The sequence below is a fragment of the Hippopotamus amphibius genome, chromosome 15 (assembly GCF_030028045.1).
Source record: "Hippopotamus amphibius kiboko isolate mHipAmp2 chromosome 15, mHipAmp2.hap2, whole genome shotgun sequence".
Taxonomy (NCBI): domain Eukaryota; kingdom Metazoa; phylum Chordata; class Mammalia; order Artiodactyla; family Hippopotamidae; genus Hippopotamus; species Hippopotamus amphibius.
In genome coordinates this window covers 56,564,386-56,581,447 of record NC_080200.1, presented here as the reverse complement: position 1 = coordinate 56,581,447, position 17,062 = coordinate 56,564,386, and the positions used below count along the sequence as shown (strand labels likewise).

The window sequence follows — 17,062 nt, the reverse complement described above, 5'->3', positions numbered from 1 at the left end:
CTCCAAAGTCTGAAACTGAGCTCAGTGGATTTGAATTTCACATTTACTTTCATTTCCAATATATCACAACCTTTCCCTTAAACCACCTAAACTGAGCCTCTCTTCAAAGGTTGAATCCTGAGGTCACTTTTGTTTCTAAAACGAAATTTAAACATTTTACATTTATTTTCTCCCTACTCTAAAGGCAGCACTGGAAACTGAGGCTCACGGTAAAGCACTATCATTCTTCCTGTGATCACATTTAGAAATGAAGACCCTTTACAGCAAGCCATTGACCACGCACTTTCACTTTGCCTGGATTTTTATTTTTTTGGCTGCGTTGGGTCTTTGTTGCTGTGCATGGGCTTTCTCTAGTTGGCGCGAGCAGAGGCTACTCTTCATTGCGGTGTGCGGGCTTCTCACTGAGGTGGCTTCTCTTGTGGAGCACAGGCTCTAGGAGCACGGGCTTCAGTAGTTGCAGCATGCAGGCTCAGCTGCTCCATGGCATGTGGGTCTTCCTGGACCAGGGATTGAATCTGTGTCCCCTGCATTGGCAGGTGGATTCTTAACCACTGCACCCCCAGGGAAGTCTACTTTGCCTGGACTTATGAAAGTGCCCAGAGATGGTCACCATCTCTGGAGCCACAACATTTGAAGAGGGACATTCAACTCTGCTCCTTCAGAAGCTTCAAAGCCCTTACCTAGGTCCCAGCACCACGACATGGTAAGGAGTTCTTCTGAAAGTTAAACCAGGTTTGGAGCAGACAAGTCGCTCTTGAGTGCCCCACACTATTCTAACAGCCCTAAAGCAGTTCCAAGCCAAGACAACAAAGCAACTCTCAGGAGCAGGGCAGGGCCTGCGCCCAGTAGACACACTACTCACTTTGTAAAAACATGACCTTTCAACCCTGTCCAAAAATGACACGGGACAGCCAATATGATTCTGACATTTATTATCAGGTCAGGAGAGATGTACAGGGAGAAGTAGCAGCAAAAGGGTCTGTTGTCCAGTCTGACTTCCGGGGTCCTCAGGAAAGGAGGCCGCTTGTGCAGGAGACAGATGGTGACTTAACCCCTGGCCGACTCAGAACAGCACTTGGGGCCTGAAGTGCATCTGCCTGGTGGCATTGTTCTTCACCCCCATCTTCAGCATCCATTTTGACTTCATCCTTTGGACGTACTGCATGTCCCGCTGGCGCACGAGAGCTGCTCCTGGGGTCGGAAAGGGGATAAGAAATGAGGCAAAGGTCTGTGACCTGTGATCAGAGCAAACCGAACTTAGCAGAGAATGAAAGTTAGTCTTGGGTAAGCAGGTTCTTATATTTAAGCAAGAGTTATTATCTGGAGTCTTTACCCAATGGGCCTCGGGGCTTTATGTGCACACAGAATTGCGTACCAGAACTTCTCTCTATATACTTTCCTCTGGGATGAGCCTCTTTAGTCTCCATCATCTGTAAGGACTATAAGCCCAAAATGTGAAGCACCCATTCACCAAAAGGGACAGAGAAAGGCAGAGTGTAAATTGAGTCGGACAAGAATTCCTGACAAGACTAAGATGAAGTCAGTGTCCGCTAGACTTAAGTGGCCTCACAGCTCACAGGGAGCCACAGTGAAGGAACCCACGTGCATATCAACACAGAGCCATTTACAGTGGGTTCCAGTGTCAGAGCTTTCCAGGCATCAGAAGGCAGCTCTCCCCCCTCTTTCTACTGTCTTCAGTGGATTGATGTTCTCCTTGAAGACCCAAGCATAACGAGCTTCACTCAGCAGACACATCAGAATAGATTTAAATAATTTCATACTGATGATATTTCAAAGCTTAACAATTTCAGTGGCCTGCTCTAGCCCTCTGAGTCTTACTACGTTTTCGATGGAAAAATTACAAAAGGAAGGACTGCCAGCTGGCCTTTATCACGCACGTGTACCATGTGATATACTCATTACGACAGTCAACCTGCCCAACTCTACCAGCAGGTCCTACTTATATCACCTCCACTTTATAAGTGAGGATACAGAGGTTTTGATCACTTAAATTACTTGTACTCATTGTAGAAGAAACTACAGTACATCAGGTAAGTCGTGTTTGACTCCACAGCTCAAACTATCGCCACCAGGATATTTAATTCCTCTGTATAACCTCCAGGAGAATTTCAACCTTCGATAATTGCTAAACAATTATTTTCGTAACTATACCTCCTGAAAAAGTTAATGGTTTGTATGCAGTTTTAAAATAGTTACAGGAGGGAACATATGTATACACACAGCTGATTCACTTCGTTGTACAGCAGAAACTAACACAACATTGTAAAGCAACTATACTCCAATTAAAAAAACTTTTTTTCGAATTTAAAAAAAAATTTTTTTTTAATTAAAATTAAAATAGTTACTGTGCTGGGGAATACAAAATTTTTAAGTCATGAAGCTTTGGGCTTATCACCATAAATGTCTCAACTGGTCACAGACGCCCCCAGAGCCAAGAAGGTAAGCTTCCCCCAGAGAGGACCCATAAGGAAAGAGTGAATAAAACCACCTCACCCAAGCCCCTATGTGTAGCACAAGGTCCTGGGCTGGTGCGTGTGGTCCCCACGGACGTACCTGTGCTGCCAGTCCATCCCAGGGCTCTGTACTGCTGGAGGACCCGGCCCACAGCCTTCTGATTCTTAGCAACTGCCACTGCTCTTGACAAGCCAAACCGCTGCTTGTAGTATCTCATCAAGGAGCGATGACCCACCCTGGCACCTGTTTTTCAAAAGAATAATATTGAAACACAGAGTTGGATTGTTTTTCAAAGAAGAGTATAATTTAAGGGCTTTCCAAATCAGACTTTTCACTTTTATCTAGTTGGAAGATGGATATACCAGAAGAAACAGTGCTCTACCTGGTGAAGAAAGATGAAGCCGCATGTTAAACAATGAAAGAAGGAAAACCGAAGAGTACAGACACTGAAAAAGGGAGATAACGGCAAGTCACTGTCAGGAGAAAAATTCAGCATCTGTACTTACAATATGCCTCCCGAGAAATTCATACAGTTGCCCCCAACTAGTACAGATAATAGGGCCCTAGGAGGTAAGGAATTTTAACTTTTTTTAATAGAAAAAAGATTAAGCACAGATAATGGTCCCCATGCTCACGTGTATGAGCCACAGTCTGGGTCTAGAAGAGAAACCAATCCACGTTTCCTTTGCTTAAATTCTCTACTGCAGTGGTGCTCAAACAGAGGTGATTTTATCCCCATGGGACACGTGACAATGACTGGAGACATTTTTGGTTGTCACAGCTAGAAGGAGGCTCCTGGCACCTAGTGGGTCGAGGCCAGGGATAGGGCTACACGTACAACGCACAGGACAGCCACCCACAGCAAAGAATTATCTGACCCAAAGTGTCCACAGTGCTGAGGTCGGAAAACCCTGCCCTACTGCTCTCTATATGATGGAAGTCACCTAGTGAACCATAACTTTAAACGAATGACTAAGCTGAATTCTCTCTCCAGCTTTTACTTACTGAGAAGGATCTGATACAACCATGCTGGTCAATCCCGCTTTGGGAAATGAATTCTTTGGACTATCTGCTCTCTTATAGGAAAAGTATGGTGACCCCTGGATCTCAGCTCCACAGCAGGTGAAAGTGAAGTGGGCGAGCGTCAGTGATGACTCAGTCCAGGCTCCATCAGAGCTGTGGCCCTGGGGCACCGGCTTGAGATCACCTGAGAGCTTACTAAACCCAGGCTATACTCTCACAAGAATATTAACTGGGATATAAGCAATCAAACACATTCCCAGACAGACATCAACACATGGAAATTCACCAACAGCATATACACAAGGCACAGAGCAGCTATTTCCACTGAGAATGCGTAAAGGAAACATGGCCAGGTAGAGCCATGTGTACAGCTGCTATGGAAGTTTTACATATATAAAATCATTTCTTTTAGAAGCTTTTGGGTAGAAAGGCTATGAACAGAATACCCTAACTACTGTAGATGGCTACAATCGCTTTTGCAATCTAGATTCTTAACTTACAAGAAAAAATTCTATCAAGTTATTTCGTTTGAAGTCCCTATACCTGGCCAGCTACCTGGGAAATAGTTTGCTCTCTACGCAGAAACAGGGAAGTTGTTACTTCCAGTTGACTGATTTGTGATTAAACTCAAGAGATGACAAAAAGAAACCTTCAATTCAAGATGATGTGGCCTTAGGATACTGATAAGGATGAAAAGATGCTTCCCTGGCCCTGATTGCTGTGGCGCAGAAGAGGTAACAAAGCTCCTAGACCACAAGAAGTAAGTGCGATACAGCGGATGGGGAAGGATGCACTCAACCGGAGGTTCTAGCAGGAAAGCCCAGCACTGCTGACTATGACTTTCTATTTAGAATGTAGGTCAGGATGCTCCAAGTTTGCAATGATGGTTTCCTCAAAAGCATTAAATGATAATGCTGGTCATTAGTACTTAGTAAATCGATTTATTTACATTCATATGCAGCATTTAGAAATACATATTATTGAAGGCTGGCTTTTAAAACATGCTTGAAAAGGTTTCATTAATCAACGCCAAGGTTTCTGACACCTGGTAGGAGAACTGTAAACATTCAGTGTTTAGAGTTACTCCTGTCCTGTGGCAATAACAGTGAGCACCTGACATTAAGCCCCAAGTACACTATGCTGAGAACAGCTCCACTTGAAGACCCTCATCAAGGAGAACTCGTTATAGAACACAGTGTGCCTGTCCATAACTAACAGACGGGTGATGTCTGAGTCAGGGTGAAGCCACAACCTGTCCACCTATCTTTCGCCACAGTAATGACTGTTTACAAGATTGTCCACTCCTGACCTAAGATATGATACAAGCGAACTTCTTTACAAAACAGAAACAGACTCACGGACATAGAGAAGAAATTTATGGTTCCCAAAGGGGAAAGGGGGTGGAGTAGGAGAAATTAGGAGTTTGGGATTAGCAGATACAAACTACTATACATAAAATAGATAAAAAACAAGGTCCTACCGCATAGCACAGGGAACTATATTCAATATCCTGTAATAAACCATTATGTAATAAACCATAATGGAAAAGAATATGAAAAAGAATATATATATAAAAATAAATGGGGCTTCCTAGGTGGCACAGTGGGTAGGAATCCACCTGCCAATGCAGGGCACACGGGTTCGATCCCTGCTCCAGGAAGATCCCACATGCCGCGGAGCAACTAAGTCCGTGCGCCACAACTATTGAGCCTGCGCTTTAGAGCCCATTAGCCACAACTATTGAGCCCATGTGCTGCAACTACTGAAGCCCTAGAGCCTGTGCTCCGCAACAAGAGAAGCCACAGCAATGAGGAGCCCGCGCACCACAACGAAGAGTAGCCCCCACTCACCGCAACTAAAAGAAAGTCCGTGCACAGCAAAAGAGACCCAACACAGTCAATACAAATAAAGAAATAAATGAATTAATTAAAAATAAATATATATAAAAAATAAATGGACTTTGCTGTACACCAGAGACTAACACAACACTGTAAATCAACTATATTTTAATTAGAAAAAAAAGCTGTCCACTCCTACTTAACAAATAGCCTGACACTCGATGACATTAGACAGTGAAAAAGAAAATATCTCCGTAATTTTCCTAAGAAGATTGATTACGTATCCCTCGTGGATCCAGCAACAGACTCACTGGGCTCGTCGGCAACTAACTGGACGTGTCTTCACACCAACTTGCTCCACAGAGCTGCAGGGCGAAGACGGACTGGCCAGAGCACAGTCTTCAAAATAAATGTTCACAGCGCCCTCTACCGGATGCTCCAAGTCACTGCCTCTGGGGTCATCTAGACCTGAAGCAAGGGAACCACAACTACCTGCTGCTTTTGAAACCAGTTTAAAGCAGTCTCTACTAAGTATAGCTGATTAACCATCACTAGGCTCTCCACATTAGAATCCTTCTCAAATCAGCTTCATGCTAACACCCACACTCACCCAGTCATCTGAGCATAATCAAAGAGGTTTCTGAAAGGTAAATTTGTTCAAAGACAGAACCAGGTGACTGAATATACTGCTGTAATATCACTACAGTGCACACAGTGTTTATTCAGAAATTTCCTATTTTCTCAGTTCATTACAAAATCCTCAAACCAGTATTGAGACACGGGAGCAAACCAATGGACGGTAAACTGTCATGTCTCATTATAACCAAGGCTGACTAAAGGATGACTGATTTCTAACAAGAGAGGGTAAAAGTATATGTAACTGTAAAGCTGAAAGAAATTTCAGAATATTAGTAGTTTCTAATCCACTAAGAAAACTATGTTTTGTGGCTCTTTAAACAAATTCTATTATGAGGTCTCAGCAGCTGGTCATCTGTGAAAAAGACCCAGGAAGGCAGCGAATGATGTATATTTAGATATTTGTGTTCTTGCAAGGCTCTTAATCTTCTCCAGGTCACAGATGCTTCTCAGCAACTACAGCCTTTCCCCAGAAAAAATGCACTTATCTACACAGTCAAAAAACCTGTGTGGCCACACGGCTGACTGTACGACGTTATGGCCTTTCCCAGGAAAATACTCAGAAAAAAAAATGTGGGGGACTTCCCTGGTGGTTAAGACTCCACACTCCCAATGCAGGGGGCATGGGTTCGATCCCTGGTCAGGGAACTAGATCCCACATGTCGCAAGTAAGATCCTGCATGTCACAACTAAGACCCGGGGCAGCCAAGTAAATACATAAATATAAAGAAGGAAGGAAGGAAGGAAAAGAGAGAGAGAGGGAGGGAGGAAGGAAGGAACAAAAGAAAAAGAAAAAAATGTGTACAGCCTAGTTACCCCGAGGTAAGGCAGTACCTGGCAGTTGCTCTGATCGCTCCAGAGTCTGTCGAATGGTACAATATTACCCAGTACTCCTGGACCAGACCAGTTACTCACTACTTCCCAGTCTCCCTCAAGAGCTGCCCTGATGTTATCATCCAGTACTTTAAAACAGTATGACTTGTTACGTGGACCTGCAGCTGTGAGCAAGGAAATTCATGCTTTAAAAATCCAAGAAATTGGACCTTCAAGTTAATCCCATGCCCCTTTTTTCTTTGACTATATGATGAACTGGCAGAGTAACCTGCTGCCCGGGACCGCAGGCAAACACGATTCTCAGCCCCTGAGGCCACGTCGCAGCCCAGACTGGCTCCTTCTGCTCTCCTTTCCCTGCACTGTGGCAGTCCTGGGGAAGCCACCTTGCTTTCCTTTTAAAAGTCACCTCTAATCTTCCAGTCACTCAGTCACCAGACATTTACGTGGCTCCTGTGTGTCTGAGGCAGAGTGCTGAGATGAAAGCCACCAGCTTCGTCCTCACAGTAACGGGGGAGAAGGCAAGCCAGCCAACGAGCAGAAAAGAGCGAGAGCCACGCCACGACAGCTATGCACGCATCACAGGAGCAGAGGAGACCCTCCTCACCCAGGGCAGGCGCTGAGCTCAAGAAGGCTTCCCAGAGCGGGGATCCCAACTTGAATTTTAGAGGAAGAGGAGGCAGAGTACAGGGAACAGTGGACAGAGGACAGGCAAAGGCCCCGAGGAGGGAAACTGCATGTGATCCGGAAAAGGAAGAGCATAAGACACCTGGGGGACCAAGTGACCCTGAAAGCAAGGGCGCCCCCTGGGAATTCCAGAGGGAAAAGAAGATAGACTGGTGTTTGTTTTAGAAAGAACGTTTGGTGGCCAAGTGGAAACCAGATTGGAGATAGCCAGACGGGAAGCTTTCATGGTGACACAAACAAATGGATAGGGAGAAAAAAAAGAAAAACTTTCAAAAGCCATTTAGGAATTACAATTAGTCGCCATGTGGATGTGGGAGAGGAAGAGAGGATCCTAAGAAGACGCCCAGGTTGGCTTTGGCGAACCTGAGGAAACTTGATCACTCTGAGCAGACGTGCTGTCTAGACAGCTAAGGAGTCTCTAAGCTTCAGACATTTTAAGTCCAGATGAAAATGTCTCTCAAAGAGACTCTATTTTAAAATAGGATCTGCTCACTGTTCAGCAGATTTGGTAATAAACGGTGCTAAAGTTGCTGCAAAATGAAGCCCACACCCCTAGTGATCCCACTACAGGCCACATGCGGCTGGCCGGGACCACCTCACTCACTTTCTCAGGGTCTACTGTGATCTCAGTGTCTGGGTAAGGAAGGGGAAGCTAGTGAAACAAGGGGCTAAACAAACAGTCTTAGAAAAGATGCTATTAAACTTATTTCTAAGGTTCTGCACTAGTATTTTCACCACGGGAAAATGAGATTAAGTCCTGTGTGATATATTTAGGCCTGTTTTGCTACTGTGTATTGTACAGGCCACAATATTCTGCTGCATTACAGCTTTCTTATCACTGTAGAAGAATTATATCCTCAAGACAGGTTCTGCCTGCACTTTCCTCCAACTGTCATTGTCTAAAGCTGCCCTTCGCCTTAGAAGGTTATTACTCTGGGTTAAGCAGGGCTCTCTGTACCTAAGCTGTGATATTCCAGCTGGAGAGCAGCACCTCAGGGTGGCTTCTTCATGACAGATGTCTCCACTGGCAGTGTGGCTGCTCCTGCCCCCACCATTGCTGCCAATCTCCCAGGAAGTAGGGGTAAGAAGGGAAAGGGCTTCACTGACTAGGTCCATGATCTTGGGTAAATTATTCAACCTGTCTAAGCTTCAGTTGGTTCATATGTCAAATAAGGATGATAGACTCTAACTCACAGGCTTGATGTAAAGATAAAATAATATATCTGCCCAAACATGCTAATCAGTCAGTAAATACAAGGTATTATTAGGATCTTACTATCTTATCATTCCATCCCCTGTCCTTTTTAAATGTGTCTTCTGAAGCTGCCCCCATTCTACTCAGCTAATTGTGACACTACAAACAATATTAGATGTGTCTCATATTCATGGCTTTTCTTCATCTTTTCATATTTGGGAGAAATTCCCACATGTACCCAAAAGGAGAAGGCAGAATTCAAACTCCAAGCCTCCCTGCTACACCAGAATACGGACAGGAAAACTGGGCACTGTCAACCAGATCCAGCCCCACACTACCATGCACAAGTCTGAGCAACCATGGAAACAGGAATCAGTCCAAAGGATGAGAGCAAAGTGGAGTTTAACAAGAAAAACTTGGATGGGGCCAAAAAACTAGATAACAGAATACAAAAGGTCTATGTACTGAAAAGAAAGGAAATGACTGACTAAAGCATGATGAATCACAACAAAAGTGAGGAAAACACTGACGCAATTTAAACATAACAGCCAAGACAGAGCTACGAGGCAAACTTCAGCATTTACCTCATCCAAGGAAACACAAACATACTCTTGAAGTCGTAGGGTCTCTCCCCTCAGTGAGGAAGGGAAGTGATGGAAACAGCTTGTCCGATAATAGTGTCATGAAGCTAAGTATTTTGGACAAATGCACTCACCAGAAGGGAGAATCAGCTCCATGGTTTCATCATCATATTCCAAGGTCTTTTCTGAGGGTAACTCCTCAGTCTCATCAGGGTCCTCGCCTTCCTTGTGATCTGGGTAGCTACTCCTAGAACCATGGAATGGCATTAATACATAGACCAAGACCCCAAATTTAATAAAATACTGCAAACCTACTAGATAACTAAAGGGGTTGGGGTGGAAGGTTAACAGTTGCAGCAACTACATGGAAAACTCTTGGAGAGAAAACAACTTGCGAGCATTTTCTCTGTAGTAAAGTGAATTCAAAATGGATCCCAGACTTAAATGTAAAATACAAAACTATAAAAAAATTCTAGAATATAGGAGAAAACCTGGATGACTTCGGGTTTGGTGATGACTTTTTAGGTACTACACAAAAGGCACAGTTCATGAAAGAAATAACTGATAAGCTGAACTTCATTCAAATTAAAAACATCTGCTTTGTGAAAAACAATGTAAAGAGAATTAAAATACAAGATTCAGACTTGGAAAAAGTATTTGCAGAAGACACATCTGATAAAGGACTGTTAGCCAAAGGTAAAAAGAACTCTTAAAACTCAACAATAAGAAAATAAACAACTCAATTAAAAAATGGGCCACAGATCTTAACAGACTCCTCACTAAGAAGATACACACATGGCAAATAAGCATGTAAAACAGATGCTCCACAGCACATGTCATCAGAAAACTGTAAATTAAAACACAGAGATACCACTACACACCTATGAGAACAGCCAAAATCCAGAACACTGACAAGACCAAATGCTGGCGAGGATCTGGGGCAACAGGAACTCTCACTCAGTGGAAATGCAAAAGGGTACAGCCACTTTGGAAGAGCGGGCAGTTTCTTGCAAAATCAAACATACTCTTACCATAAGACCCAGCAATCCTGCCGCTTGGTATTTACCCTAAGGCGTCGAAAACTTCTAGCCATACAAAAACTTGCACATGGATTACAGAAGATCTATCCAAACTCCTAAAACTTGGAAGAAACCAACATGTACTTCAATTGGTGAACAGATAAATAAACTGTGGTACATCCATTCAAGGGAATATGTTTGGATTATACCAAAAAGAAATGAGCTAGCAGGCCATGAAAAGACATAGAGGAACCTTAAAAGCATATTACTAAATGAAAGAAGCAGTTTGAAGAGGCTACATACTCTATCACTCTAACCATACAACATTCTGGAAAAGGCAAAAATAGGGAGACATTAAATATCACTATTTTCTAGGGGTCAGGTAGAGGAGAGTGATGAACAGGCAGAACACAGAGGATTTGTAGGTCAGTGAAACTACTCTGTATGATACTCTAATGGTGGATACATGTCATTTTATGCACATTTGTCCAAACTCATCAAACTGACGACATCGAGAGTGAACTCTAAACTGTGGACTTTGAATGATAACTGATGGGTCACTTTGGTTCATCAATTGTAACAAACGTACCACTAGGGGATGTTGATAATGAGGGAGGCTGTGCACGTGTTGGGTAAGGAGTATATGAGAAATCTCTGTACCTTCTGCTCCATTTTGCTGAGAATCTAAAACTGTTCTAAAAAAGAGTGAGCGATAATCTGTAACAGAATTCTTTCACCTCCATATTTATTTCTCTTTAGGAGGGTTGGGAAACAGAGGAAGAGGAGGAGAATGTACAGCTGGAGACGCAGCTCTCCTCAATTTAATCATTACAAAAACAAGTTACAGAACAGTGCTGTCCAACACAACTCCCTGATGCTGCAAATTTTCAGTCTGTGTGTCCACTGTGGTAGCTACTTTTAAAGTACATCTGCTTTTAAGGACAGGGCTTGAAATGTGGGTACTGCAACTGAAGAACTGAAGTTTTACATTTTTAATTTAGTAAATTAATCAAAAGAGCAACATGAGTACACCTAGGAATTAGCAAATTGGACACTGTAGTTCTAGAAGAATCTCTGTGTTTCTAGAACTGTTCACAAATACACATGGAAAATAACTGGAGAAATGCACACTAAAATGTTAACAGTAAGGCAGATAAGCCAATAGGAGCAGACGAAAGACTAGATCAGACACCTCATGAGTGCTGTCCAAATGGCCAGTTAATATATAAAAAGGCTCTTAACTGTGCTACTCCTCATCAGGGAAATGCAAATTAAAATCCACAGTGGGTACCCCTACACAGCCACCAAAAGTGGTGACAATGAAAAACTCTCCGTCAGGACAAGTGAGAAATGAGAAACCAGGAGGAAAATGCAACAGGACAACTTGAAAGACCAGGACATTTCTGAACACCTGTATCCGGTGGACTCTGCACACCTGGCATGGTCATGACACACACCTGCTTGCAGAGCACACCTGTGCTGGTCATAGGCACACTGACACTAAGAACTGTTCCAGAATTCCTACCATGGATTCGTTGCATGATGTATGAAATATTCAACATTCTAGTTAAAGGTGGAATAATTTCACCAAATGCCTGAGACAGGCCTGGTGCAGCCACCATTTCAAGTTCCTTAGGAGACAGCTTGTGATTCAACGGTTCTCAAGGAAACCAAGCTGTGAAACCTAACTTCCCTGCCTCTGTTTCTAAGGTAACTGGCGACACTGAACTTCTCACCATTGAAACCACAACAAACGAAAACAAGTTTTCAAACCAGACAAACTTACAGTTTGGGCCTGAGATCTTCTCTTGGTCAGATATACTGTTTAACTCTGTGATATTCAGTTTCTCATCTACAAAATGAAAGGAGATGACTACCTCCTAAAACAGTGTTCTAAGAGTTACTAGGAATATGATATTGGACAGAACCAGACACAGACAGTTATCAGGCAGGGGCACATGCAAATCCAATGCAAATGTCATGAGCAGGCTTCCCTCCAGATTACAAACCAGGCTTACCTGAAGTCATAGAAGTCTGCAAATTCCAAAAGAGCATCCCCATCTGTGAAGAGCTTACAGTGGCTCCTGTCATTCATGTGAGCCTGAACAGCTTCGGTGGAGTAGAAGGACTTCCCTCTCTCATTGCACCACAAGCAAATCTTCCCAACACCAACTTTCTCTCCTGGAAAAACAAGTTGAGAAAAAAATGTGAAAGCAGCCTTCTGCAGCCAGATTATATCTCACCATTTATCTCCACAATTCAAAAAACAGGCATCAAGTTTCGGATTCCACAAAATCAATCCACGGCTGAATAGAAGCCCAAAACTAATGTTCCCATAATAATGTCGTATTTCATCATTAAAAAAGAAAATAACATTGAACTTACCCAAATATTTAATTAGTCCCTTAAGATCTGAAAGATACTCTACATCAGGAATAAAGAAGCTGTGGACTTTAGTCATATGAGCCACATTCTTCGTGAGGGAGCTTGAATGATGGGGACAAAATAAGCAGTCCGTTATAGGGATGGCACCAAGAGGGGTGCTTCCTCCAGCCTCTTCCTCCTCCGCATCCTCCTGCTCCTCCTCCTCGTCGTCCATGGCTTCAGCATCCTCACATTCCAATTCCTCATCAGAATCAATATCCTCCCAGTCTTCAAGCCAGAGATTTGAAAAACAAAGTTAGCTGAAGATCTTCAATGTTAGCTAGTCGTTTACCACACACCAGTCTGCATGGCTAAGGAATGCCTCAGTCTTTCTTTTTCAGCACACGGTAAACCCCTTGAAGGAGGCTTTGGCTGCTTTCCTATGCATATAGGAACACATGCAATCAGTGCTAGTGGGATGTGGGATGAGGGGAAAAAATAGCTCATTAAGTCAGGAGGCTAGGCTGCTGGCTGCAGCCTCACACTTCGGGTTAGCTAGCGGATTCTGAAACCTCAAATTCAGAGCAAAGCCATCTTAACTAGAAAGCCAATGAAATTGAACATTCTACAACAGATGGTGTGGGAGTCATACGTACTCCTTTTGCATATGTTCACAATCTCTTTATTCATTCTACAAATATTTATCAAGCAACTTCCTCAACCCCATCCCCCCTCCTCCCCCCGTTAAGGTTTCAGTCCCTGAATCGACAGCAGTGAACTAAACAGACAAAATGCCCTGTGGGGACACCGGCCACACCAGTCACTTCAGAAACCACCCTCATTCAGCATCTTCACCTAAAACGGACACCCCGCCCCCCCCAACCTTCAAGATCCACTGGAATCCCCTCCCCCGCCCCGCCCCCCAGACAGGCCTCCTCACCGTCTTCATCCAGGTCCTCCTCACTCTCCTCCTCGCCCTGCTGTTTCTCCAACTTCTTCGCCTGCTGCTCAAACCACTGCAGCCGGGGAGGTCTGTCGCCCGGCTCTCGCGGCCGAGGCCCACGTCCTCCGGCGGCCCCGGTCGCGGGGCTCCGGGACTCCGCCTCGGGCGCTGGGGCCGCCCTCCTGGGAGACGTGGACGGCTGGGCCCTGACGACCTGCTGGATGGCCGCGTTCACCGCATCCTTGTCCACGCCGCCCACGCCCAGCCCCTTCTCCAGGTTCTTCTCGTTCATGATCGCCACCTTCCGGCGCACCGCCTGCTTCTCCAGCTCCGCGTGCCGCCGGGACCTCAGATGGTTCTCGTAGGCCTTGAAGGAGGCAAACTTCTTACTGCAGGCGGCGCAGTAGGTGGCCGCGCCCTTGCTCTCTGGCTCCGCCAGGGCCCGCTGCGCCCGCACCCGCTCCTGGAAGCCCTCGGCGCTCACCGGGGCCATGCCGGCCACTTTGCGCCTCAGGTTGTAGCGGTGCCAGTCCGTCTTGTAGTGGGCCCGCTGCGCCTCCGCGTTGTCCAGCAGCGCCTGGCAGGTGTTGCAGGTGTAGGTCGCCATCGCCAGACGGAAAATAAGGAGCGACCAGGGCCCTGACGCCACCAGACACTCAACCCTCAAACCTCGAGGCCCACGAAGAGCCTGACTGCCAGCTAACTTCCGGACTGGACCGCGTTATTCCCAGTCAGACAGGAAGTCCCGCCTCCCGACCTGTAGCCACGCCCCCGCCGCGAAGAGTCCCCGGGAATGTGGGAGAAGCGCGTGAGGCATCCGGTCCCGCCCAGTCGGCCTGAGGTGGGCGTTGATTGCGTCAACGTAAGTGGGCGTGGCCTGAGGAGCTGTTGCTCGAAGGGCCCCGCCCCCGCCGCGTTACCGTGGTTATTTTGGTTGGGCGGTGAGAGCCGATGCAGGGAAGGCGACCAAAGGGAGCGCGGGGCTCTTGAGCGACGGTCGGCGCTTCTCTGCGGTTCGTGTCCTGCGCCCCTGCAGCACGGAGAGTGCGTGTCACGATGCCCAGGGCTGCTTGTTAGCCCGCTGTCGGACCACCTAAGTGGCTGTAGTCCAGGCAAACCGGAGACTCCAGGCCAGACCCTTGGCCTTTCTGGGGCGGCCCTTCCAGCGAAGGGCGCAGGGGAAGCTCCTGGATGAAAAGTTGGCACCTGGGAGCACAGAGCCCTGCCCAACCGCTGCCCAGTGGAAAGAGATGCCCAGTTATGTAGGTCATCTTCAATCTAATAGTAGCCACGTTTTAGAAAAGCAAAAAGAGTTAAGATGGCCAAAAAAAATTTTTTTAACCCAGTATATCCTGCATATTATCATTTCAACATGTAGTCAAGAGAAAGAATTTAATGAGACATTTTATATTGGTTTGTTGGTATTAAATCTTGGGATTCCAGTATGAATTTTACAATTAACGGCACACCTCAGTTTGGACTAGCCTCATTTCATGTGCTCAGTTATCTATATCATTTCACGTGTACCAGCCCAGCTGCATAGGAAGCATGAATGTTAAGGGCTTAGGAAGTTCTTACACTCACCTGCGCAGCCTAGCTGAACCAGTCAGCCTGTTTCAGAATTAAAAGTTTGCATGTTTTGAATTCAAGGGACCCAGAGCACCAAAGGAAAGACATTTGTAAAAAAAAAAAAATTCACATCAAGTCTCATTGTTCTTGCTGAAAACCTTCCAGTGGCTTCCCCTGACTCAGAATAAAATTCAAACACCTTCTTGCTCTGGTCTGAGTGTCTGTGTTCCCCCACAATTCATATATTGAAAACAATGCCCAAGATGATGGCATTTAAGGTGGACCCTTTGGGAAGTGTTAGGGTGTGAGGTCCAATTCCTCATGATGGGATTAGTGCTCTTCTAAAAGAGACCCAGGAAAGGCTACTGTAAGACATCTGAGACCAGGAAGAGGGCCCTCACCAGACCTCCATGGCACCCTGATCTTGGACTTGCAGCCTCCAGAACTGTGAGAAAGTTGTTCTTTGTATTGTTGTAGCAGCCTGGGCCGACTTAAAAGGCTTACCTGTCTACTCTAGCAGGCCCTACCCCTACCCCTGACCTCCTGCCACACCTCCTGTCCCACTTTGCTCACTCCATGTCAGTCACACTGACACTTTTGATGTTGCTCTAACAAGGTTAAGCAAGCATCTTTCCTTGGTACTAAGTCTTAGAAATCCTGTCTTGCTCCCTTTTAAGGTTTCTGCTCAAATGCCTTTATAGGAGAAGCCTATCCACACCCTCTTGTCACAGTAGTGCCTACCCCCAACGCCTGAGTCTTTCCTAAACATAGCTGTCCTCCATTGCACTGTACTAGTCATCTACTACTCCATATCACATTACCCTAACATTTAGCAGGAATACAACAAACTTTGCTTATTTCATTTTCAGGAGTTGGAGTGGCTCAAGGTCTCCCGACGTTGCAGGGGGATAGGGCTGATCATGCGAAGGTTTGACAGCAGCTGGAAGATTTGACTCTGGCTGGAGGATCCCCTTGGAAGAGGCTCATTTACACACTGATAGCAAGAGCTTTGGGGTCCTCACTGAATGGACCTCTACCTACGGCTGCATGAGTGTCCTCTTAACATGGTTACTGGCTTCCCCCAAAGAGAGGAAAGTGGAAGCCACAATGTCTTTTATGACCTAACCTTGGAAGTCACACATGGTCATTTCTACAGTGAGCTATTACTTAGGAAAGTCAGCTCTGATTAGTGTGGGAGGGACTCTATAGGGGCATGAATGGGGTGTCTTTGGGGAAAATTTGGGGAATTGGCCACCACTAGCATTTGTTGTTTGTCCCAAGTTTCCAAGTTTTAGCACTGAAAGTCCTGTATCCCAGGAAACCACTCATCTTTTGCAAACCAGGATAGTCAGTCCCATTATAGGTTAAGTTAGTCATGTACCTCCAGACTACAAGCTCCATGGGTCAGGGACTCCTTTCCTTGCTGTGTCCCCCAAATCTAGAACAGTCCTGCACATAGAATGTTCAGTATTTGTTAAACAAATCTTTTGTAGTACAAGTTACGTCCGGTGCTGATATTTATTACAGAAAACTTGATTTTTAGATTATCGAAATCTTTTTAAATAGCTGACTCCTCTGCACAGGTACCCATTTTAAGAAATGTAATTAGTTCAACAGGGATAAGCAAAATAATGTATATTTTCAAACGTATGTAAAATTAAAGCAGAGAATGGTTATATTAAGAACTTGTTTTCTCTTTCCCATTATCATTCATATATGGTTCTGCAAGCCCCTCTTCCTTCTTCAGGTCATTATTTCCTCCCTGCCTCCTCCCATCCATTTCCATGACCCATTTCAGCATCTTTGAACTCCCCACAGCTTCTTTCCTTTTCCTCTTCAAGGGACATTGTTTTCTCCACCATGTTAATTTTCCCATGGGCTGCAATTCTACTGCAGTCTCC

The 17,062-nt window shown here is 45.1% G+C and overlaps 1 protein-coding gene across 1 annotated transcript; it reads right to left on the bottom strand.

Moving 5' to 3' along the window:
• Positions 1-922: 922 nt before the first annotated feature.
• On the bottom strand, positions 923-14,505 carry ZNF622 (zinc finger protein 622). Its single transcript, XM_057708521.1, has 6 exons — positions 13,590-14,505; positions 12,671-12,937; positions 12,304-12,466; positions 9,401-9,513; positions 2,575-2,718; positions 923-1,191 (listed from the first exon to the last, which is right to left on the bottom strand). The coding sequence occupies exons 1-6, from the start codon at positions 14,197-14,199 to the stop codon at positions 1,064-1,066; spliced, it is 1,425 nt and encodes a 474-aa protein (XP_057564504.1). The 5' UTR covers positions 14,200-14,505; the 3' UTR covers positions 923-1,063.
• Between the last annotated feature and the right edge of the window lie 2,557 nt (positions 14,506-17,062).

Bases quoted from the DNA above. Each gene is read 5' to 3' on its own strand.
- ZNF622 (XM_057708521.1), bottom strand. From the start codon at position 14,199: ATGGCGACCTACACCTGCAACACCTGCCAGGCGCTGCTGGACAACGCG. The intron at 12,938-13,589 runs GTGAGGAGGCCT...TCTGGCTTGAAG, and splicing joins GGAGGACCTGGATGAAGACG to ACTGGGAGGATATTGATTCT. The intron at 9,514-12,303 runs GTAAGCCTGGTT...CCATGGTTCTAG, and splicing joins GCAGACTTCTATGACTTCAG to GAGTAGCTACCCAGATCACA.